General features: G+C 32.8%; 1 protein-coding gene across 2 annotated transcripts; it reads right to left on the reverse strand.

The window, feature by feature from the left end:
• Window positions 1-4,673: 4,673 nt before the first annotated feature.
• Window positions 4,674-8,272, reverse strand: LOC131062944 (acid phosphatase 1). Of its 2 annotated transcripts, none has more exons than XM_057996689.2 (3): window positions 7,714-8,272; window positions 5,187-5,396; window positions 4,674-5,105 (listed from the first exon to the last, which is right to left on the reverse strand). In XM_057996689.2, exons 1-3 carry the CDS (start codon window positions 8,121-8,123, stop codon window positions 4,925-4,927), a joined length of 801 nt encoding a protein of 266 aa, XP_057852672.1. In that variant the 5' UTR covers window positions 8,124-8,272; the 3' UTR covers window positions 4,674-4,924. The 2 variants fall into 2 exon arrangements, with proteins under 2 accessions (XP_057852672.1, XP_057852673.1); XM_057996690.2 differs by having other exon boundaries at window positions 4,674-5,102; window positions 7,714-8,263.
• Window positions 8,273-8,862: the final 590 nt, after the last annotated feature.

The raw sequence follows: 8,862 nt of genomic DNA on the forward strand, positions 1-8,862 counted from the left end.
ATGTATTTAGAATCCTGAGCGACATTCTCCTCATGCGATTGGATGGATCTAATGGTGGAATGATATCATCAAATAGAATGCTATTTTTTTTTTTGCATATACGGCTAGCAATTGGCATTTTTCTACTACCACTCATATTTGACTACAACCTTTCTCATGCCACCATCAAGATAGAGGAAATTTTATTTTATCCTACACTATAGATGCATATTTTGCTAAAATTTGCCAGCAAAATAAAATGATTACTAATCATATAATTTAGGGAGCTCAAATCAAGACATGTTGTATTAACTCAAAATTGGGGATAAAGTTTCTCAAGGTTTTTTCTTTTAAATTCTTTGAGCTTTCTAGGTTCCTCAAAAAGTTAAACACATCAAAGAGGGCTAACAAGTATTTTATGATTTTCTCAATATTCTCCTCTGAAGTTGACCTTGCCCTTCAACAATGTGTGAGTGTCATCCAAGCTACAAACTCTCTACTATGTGGGATTTTTATGACCGAAAACTCACTTTGAAGGTGTTAGAAAAGGTGTCTCAACCTTGCTCCTAATTTTAAGTATATAAAGCGTGTAGTTTTTAATTATGAAACATAAAAACTCAATTTCTAGACTATAGACTTCATTTTTTGTCAAAATAAAAAAATTAGGTTGTTTAGCATCACTTGCAGGGTTGCTTTTGGTGTACATATTTTCAATTATTACAATTTTAAAAAAGTGGTCCCAATGGTCACCTAGATCAAAAGTTATCACTTTGATGTTGTGCCTCCCACATTGCAAATGTAAAAGACATATAGAGCATAAAAAAGGGTTGTAAGAGGTAGTTACAATTGTTGGCCTACTTATGACATGTGTTACAATGTCTTACAATGCATATTTAAATGGAGATAATGAATCCAAAATGGAATACCTAAGTTGGTGAGTTGATTATGATGCACTTTTGATAGGTTGAAGAAGTATGTTATTTTTAGCCCATGAACTCATATTGGGGTTTGGGTGTTAATTTTCTAAATAGGTGTTTGGGTGCCACATTTTTGGGTAGTTTTATCTCATAGTTTTGTAATAACCATTTCAAGTTTTTGTGTATTACTATTTCTATTTATTTATTTCTTGAGATGGAGGTAAGGTTAGTAAGTTTTGTAGGTATTATTATGTTGTAGAAATTACTTTAGATATTTGGTTAGTGATTCTCATGTAAAGGGTTTTTTTGTAAGTATATAGTAATCGTATTGAGATTACTAAATAATACACCAATCTACTTTGGAGTGTAGATTTTTTTCTCGTAAAATGGTTTTCCCCACATACAATTGCATTGTGATATGATTTTGTTTATGTTTTATATGTGCTTCTCTTCTTTATAATTGCAAAGATCTAAATTTTGTACAATACTATCCTTTAATATTAGTTTAGAAAGAATTTTTGTATACCTTGCTTCCTTTTAGGAGGATCTTAGAGAAGTGAATTTCTAATTGGATAATGCTAAAGATATTTTTTTGAAAAAGAAAAAAGATAAAATTATATTAATAAAAGAGAATCTAATCCATATATAGCATTGATATTTTCATAAATCCATAGCTATAAATAAATCATGAAGAAAAAAATCCAAGGGGATTTAACAGTTAAACACCAACCCATCTAAACATAACTATTAATTAAAAAAGTAGTACTTAGAATACTTGCAATAGGTTTTGAGAAAGATAATTGAACCCTAATCACCCTAAATCAATTAAAGAAAGAGCTTGGATTTATCTAAGGACTAAGAACCCTAATTAGATGCATTCTAGTTAGAAACATAGAAGCCTATTTAGCCATTTTATTAGTCACCATGTTCCATTCCCTAGGAACGTGGAGAAAATAAATGAATCAAAATTAGGAACCAAACACGAAATCTATTAAATAAGAGAACCCAACTACCAAGAAAACATATTAGATATTATTTTATTCAAAAGAGTAACCAAAATCTACTTCACAAACTTTAGGCAAGGCTACAAGAAAAGCTCTTAGTTATGTTGACTTTCCTTGTAGCTTTATAAGGCCTTATGGGGAACTACTGGCTCTTACCTTTTTAAGGTCTATGTGTACGCTTTTGATATTGGATCCTTGGGTACTATAGTAATTAAAGGAGATACCAAACTCATACCTAACATGGGTGTTCTTCAATAAATCTATGTAGTGACTAATTACCTTCTTGAATACTTCTTGCAAGATCCTAGCCACAAACCTTGCTCTCCACCTTTGCCATTTTCTTCCACTTATTTGTTCAACCTAACTAGACTAATTTTTGTGAAGATTATATGTATTCTTGGATAATATTATTCTTGTGTTGGAAGGTATGTAAATGGCTCATCACTCTCAACAACATATCAATTTCATCAGGATTGACTTTGCTAATGTTCATAATTCAATAGTTGTTGATTTTAGTCTTGCTCTTGAGTTTGGATCTAAATTTTTGCATTCAATCTAGATGTTCTTTGTGGATGCTTTGGCTTGTCTCACCATAAATGGTTGGAAATCCTCTTCTTTTGGTCTCTTTACATCCATCCACCAAGGATTCCCTCTTGTTCCAATTCTCTATATTTTTGTAGTTAAATATTCTACCTATTTATTTGACAATGTGGTTTCCTGGTAAAAGTTCAAAGGTATTTCCATTCCTAATTCTAATCTCTAGCTTGTCAATGCTCATTTTATTGACGATCTCTTTCTCGTTATCATAGAAGAACAAGATAATGTTAGCCAAACCTTGTAGTGATATTACATATTTTTTTCCTTTCCTCTAGTTCCATCATACATTGGCAAAAGATTCGGTGTTATTGTTGATCCTTCTTGCCCAAGCCTCTTTGGCTAGACTTTTTTTGTTGGAAATAGATTGGGCACAAGGAGACATTTAGGTTTTTGGGCATTCCTTATGTGTTTCGGTCCTCATTTTCAACTCTATGGCACTCTAGTCTAATTTGCATTGAAAATAAGTTAGACTATTGGATTGTTGTGCTTATTTCCCTTGCAACAAAGTTCCAAAATTCCTCCAATGTGCTTGTTATCACTCATGTGTATTATTCTTTTTGTTTAACTCCTTCAAAAGCCTCTTATCATATGTTAGGGAGATTGTTTAAAAATATCCTTTGGGCCATTTTTTATTAGGGAAAAGGTTTTTGTTGAGTTGCCTAAGAAATTTGATGTCTTCCACATGATTTGGGTGGTCTTGGCCTTATTGATACTCATAGACAAGGTTTGGCCTTGTGTACCAAATGGATTATTTGTTTGTTAGGGGCCAATGAGGCCTACAAAAATATTAAATTTATGGAAGGATTGGGAAAGCCATTAAGTCTTGGCTCATTGGGATAGAGATGATTTCAAAATTGGGATTTCCATCATCTAGCAATCTTTGGTTGTCTCTTGTGATTACTTGCTAAGATAGAAGGATTGAAAGTGATTACTTGTTATGGAGTTTGTTCCTCTAGAGATGATCTATAAGGTTGGGAATTCGTGTGTTGGGTTTTGATAGAAGGATTGAAAGTGGTATCTAGATAATCCTTTTTGGAATTGCAAGCTATTAAAAGGATATTTGTGGTGTTCTCCTCACCCACCCAAGGTTCTAAAACTCGATTTTAGGTTGAATCTCTAGTACACTACTACTCAATGACACTATAAGTTTCAAAAGTTTGGTTTGCCATTTTGGAGCTGAAATTGGCTTATTTTGCTTAGTATCTTCTTTACCAAGGTCTTCCATTAAATCTTGAGTTGTTCATTTTGGTTTTTGAAAAACCCTTTGTCCTTTTTGTAGATATTTAGAAACTCTTAAGCATCTCTACTAGTTTTTCTCATAAGCTTAAGCTATGTGGAATTAGAAACATGATTTTTTAAAATCTTTTCAACCAAACCTTTTCTCCAAGTATGATATTTCTAAGAAATTGGCTTAAGATGGCTTAAAGATTTACCCAAATTTGGCATACTTTCAAAGTAAAATTTATATTCAAGATGTGGAAATATATGAATGTTGCTTTATTTTTAGAAGCCATTATAGATGCTCACTTTTCCATGTATAATAAAGCCATTATATTCTCTAATGTGATGTTATTGATTCAAGTCTAGGACAATAAAGTTATTTTGGAGGTTTCCCACTAATAAACTCTTATGGTGCATTCGGCTAATTCTCTATATATTGTTACTCATGTGTTGTCTTCTCTTATTACTAGGATGCTTCCCCTTTGTGTGGACACTACTATGATCATAGCCATATTGCTCAGTATACATGTAGCTCTCATGGGTCCCTAAACATAGATGTCATGGCTGGTCATTTATACCATGTAGCAAATCTTTTGTTTCTTAGCGTGATGGCGACATCTCTATTTACCATGACAATTGGGCTTCTCTCCACTAAACCATTTTGTTTCCCCTACTCACACAACTTTAATTAATCTAGAAGAAGAAAAAGATAAAAGATGATACCCTATGTTTTGGGAACCCATTCTTGATAACCAAGACCTCTCTAGGAATCCCCTCGATCGTGATCCATCTCCTTGAATTTTTTGAAATCAATCTAATTACATAATTATTGTGTCTGTAAACTTTTAAATTGTTTTTTGAAGGATGTGATCTCATTCCACCCATCTTTAGAGTGAACCAATATACTTTATTTTAATAAAATTTGATACAAAATCTACACTATTCACCCCAAACCAAAAAAAAAACTAATTTTTAAACTCATCGGAAAATTATGGAAAGTTCTTTCTGGTAAATGCTTCAGTAGTACCTACATTAATATGCTTGAAGTTCTACTGAACCTGGTTGTACAAACTATCATTTAAACAAGCATACATGGATTGAAGCATTTTTCCATTCCGATACAGGAAAACAAGGTGCAGTGGAGGATTGATGATGAGACAACTGCAAAAATGATTTCACTTGTTCCCCGTGTTGAGCTCACATAAATTATGCAGAGTAATACATGGAATTGGGCAGTTTGAAGGTTCGAATCCCAGCTTTAGTGCCAAGGACATCACTCCATTGATCACCGACATTGCCTAGAATACGATATCCATCCTTCACCAGTGCCTCCCTCTTGGCAGATTTGTAGCTTGTAACTGATTTCCCATTATCGCTATCTCCCCTGCTACCAAAGATCAATTAAATCCATATTAAATAAGAGAAACTTCTGGACAATTTTGCAAACAAATCGATGAATTTGAAGTACCTCATTATCAGTTGTGTCCATCCTGTAAATCCAACCTGCACCAGATTCTGTGCAGTCACATCCCTTAAACGTTCGCTTCTCCAGGTGATGATGATGATCTTCACTCCGCTCATCTTAAGCTGATTGTAAAGAGGCAAAACAGCTTCCACTGCCGGCGCTTTCATCTGCTCCATCCAGCTCTCTAACGCATCTTTTTCAATGGGTTCCCCGCTGCAAAACAGACCAGTAAGCAATTTCATAACCTACTTGTTCAGAAGCTTTCAGAGTCAGATAATGCCAATCAAAAGCCCTCTTCTAATGCGGAAAGAGGTGTAAATTTTTGACAATGATAACTGGGATTGTGTGTGTTGATCCATTGAAACAAAAGTGAGGAAGTGTGCTAATTGTTTGACAAAATGTTTCAAAGATAGTATGATATGCGTGGCAAAATTGACATAATTGACAAACTGAGAAAGAAATCTTTTGGTAAAATGTTTCTAGAGAGTATGATAGATGTTTAGGTAAAATGATAAAATTGAAGAAGTGTGCCAATTGTTCGACAAAATGTTTTACAGAGTAGGACTAATATTTGGGAAAACTGTGGAAATTAAGTGTGCCAGTTGTTTGATAACATGTATTTGGAAAAACTGACGAAAATATCTTTAGAAATAAAGAAAACTGAGGAATAACTGTTTGACAAAATGTTTTAAAAGAGAACGACAGATGTTTGGAAAAAACGACACAATTGAATAGTGTACCAGATAATTGACAAAATGTTTTACAGCAACTATAACATATATAAAAAATGTTTAAAAAGGTAACAAATATCTATAAAAGTGATAAATCTAAAAAAAATAATGTAAATTGATAAAATATTTGAAAGAGTATACTATAAATTGACAAAATATTTTCTTCTCTTTATGCTCTCTACTATCAATCTGATGATGAATCACAGAATGTGATCTGAAATATTAATACAAAAAAACTCATACAAATTAATTTTTATTTTAATTAAATCCATAAGCATTACAGATAGTTAATTTCTATTTTATCCTAAATTCTTGACATTTAAATTCCCAACTCTTTTGATCCATTTCTTAATAGAAAGACGTTCAACTCTTTCGAAAATGAAATCCACCCTTTCCGAGAGTCAAAATCACAAATGACAGTCTATACTGAAAATTGTGCGTCTTCATTTAACTTTACTAATAAAAATCCTTCTTAAGAATAATTCTAATTCCTATGAAAATATGACCTCCATTGGTTCTTAAAGTCTAAATCAGAAATAAATTGAAATGAATCAGCTGTTTGTTTAATCTCAAAGTTTTCGATTAAAAATTTAAATGAATATTTTGTTATTCTGCCTGAGTGAAAGATGCTAACAGAATTGTGTTTTACCTTTTATGTATAATCAAGCATCACGCTCCCTGTCCATCACCCAATTAAAGGAAAAATGATGTGAAGGATTGCAAGATCAAAACTTTGGAATGGGATCTTCAATCTCAGATCGTTATATGACTTGAAAACAGTGAACCCTTAAATGATAAAGATTGTAAATAGAATAATCTGATGAATAGATCTTCAATCCATTGTCCAAGATTGAAAATTAGGTTAAAATGGTAAATAGGAAATTTGAGATAAGTATCAAATTTAGTTTTGTAGTGGATGTTTTGTTATCTCAATATATTAGGTGGTTCATTCATGATCATAATATAACTAAACAGGTTCATGTCAATCACTGTTTATAATTAAATAGGTTTATGTCGCTCACTGTTTATGAAATATATTTATGAGATTGATTTGAAAATTATTCAATTAATGTTATTAGATTTCTACATGTTAATATCATTTAGTTATTTCTGGATTTGATTGTGTGACATTTTTAGTATCAATATTTCAGATCACACTCCATGATCCATCATCACGATGTTTAGAGAGTGCAAGAATGTATAGAATTGTAACTTGATCATGGAGTGTGATCCAAAACGTTGATACTAAAAAAGTCACACAATCAAATCCAGAAGCAACTAAATGAAATTATCCAGTTAAATCTAAAAAACATCATGATTTGATATATTACCAAAAAAAATACCTTCTATTTTAATTGGCATTAGTTTTTCCACATTCTATATAGTATTCAAACGATTAATTCTCAAATCAATTATATATGTTTTTGATTCAGCATTTATCACACTCAGTGATCCACCATCACAAAATACATAATTGATTTCAAATTCTATATACTATTCAAAAGATTGTTTCTCAAATTAATTATATATGCTTTTGATTCAGCATTTATCACACTCAGTGATCCACCATCACAAAATACATAATTGATTTCAAAAACAATCCTTTGAATACCTCCGATGCTCACAATAAATCATACTTATAAATATGTTTCAAGCAGATCCTTCTCAGGCTCAAATGATTTTAATAAGGGAAAAGATACTAACCTTGACTGTGTAAAAATTGTTAAAACAGAACAAACCCAACAAACAAAAACCAAAAGCAGCAGCATAAATTCTATGAATCTGGGCTCCAAATTTACCCATAGCTGTGCTGTTTGAAGAAGGGGAGTGTAGAGAGCAAGGTATCATCAACATCAAAGATCCAAGCGTCCTTCCCATCTCCTGCTAATTGGAGGGCTGTAAGATGCACAAGCGCCTCTTCCACGGCTCTTTCTTGATCCACATTGTACTGTGTAGATGTCATGTACTTGGAGATATAGAATATGCATTCTCCTGGAACAACATTGAAATCTCTGAGATTGTTGAGCTCCACATTCATTCTCCAGCTCTCACAGTAGTTCTTCAAGCTGTATTTTGACCGATCCCTCTTTGGACTGAGTATATTCCATCGCTGTAAATCTTTGGTTGACACCACCATAGAACTCAACCCAAGAAGCATTACAACTACAGAACACAGGATTGAACTGTAGAGACAGCGATCATTCGCCATTGTTGCTGTGGTTTCAAGGGATTGAATTATTTTCTTGTTTCAGATCTCCAGGTGGGGGTTTTTAGAGCTTTAGGCATTGTTAAATATAGTGTAAGCATGTGATGCATAGCTGGACATTTACAGTTTGGACGAATCTATGAGTAGCGACCCACTGTACATGGGACCCCTTTTGAAGGGTAATGGCTCAAAGTCGTCATTTTGGCAGGGCCAATCATACATCATTAAAAAAAAGTCATTCATTCATCCACTCCATGTGAGAGCACGGTTAGCCGATAGTTAGCCGATAGTCTATATTGTGGGAGGAACTCCCGCCAGATTCCACAATTCTCGCGCCGGCACCGTCATCGGGAAAGTTTCACGTTGGTCTTTTTCGGCGTTTACACAAAAAAATATGCCTGCTCAATTGCAGAGCCAAGCCTTTTCACGACGTTTAGATGAGTTTCAATTCCCAACATTTTTTTAAATAAAATTTATTTTAAAAAATTGTTGTTAATTTTCTTGTATAAACATTTTTAGTGTTTCTAATTCTTTGGACGAACCACGGGGTAAATGGTGGGTGGTTTAGTTTGTCAAATTAGTGGATAAAGTTTGACTATACAATGAAAAATTAATAAACAATCTAGTTTTGTCAATTTAGTGGATAAAAAGGTTTAATGTGTCTCGTAAAATTTTATGAAGAACAACAATATTAACAAAAGTTTATCAAAAGATTTTACATTCATTATCAAAGATATTTAAT

Source organism: Cryptomeria japonica, chromosome 6 (genome assembly GCF_030272615.1).
Source record: "Cryptomeria japonica chromosome 6, Sugi_1.0, whole genome shotgun sequence".
Classification (NCBI taxonomy): domain Eukaryota; kingdom Viridiplantae; phylum Streptophyta; class Pinopsida; order Cupressales; family Cupressaceae; genus Cryptomeria; species Cryptomeria japonica.

Coding starts and splice junctions, on each gene's coding strand:
- LOC131062944 (XM_057996689.2), bottom strand. CDS start 8,123: ATGGCGAATGATCGCTGTCTCTACAGTTCAATCCTGTGTTCTGTAGTT. Junction 5,397..7,713: donor TTCAAACAGCACAGCTATGG/GTAAATTTGGAG, acceptor TCTGTTTTGCAG/CGGGGAACCCATTGAAAAAG. Junction 5,106..5,186: donor TGGACACAACTGATAATGAG/GTACTTCAAATT, acceptor GATCTTTGGTAG/CAGGGGAGATAGCGATAATG.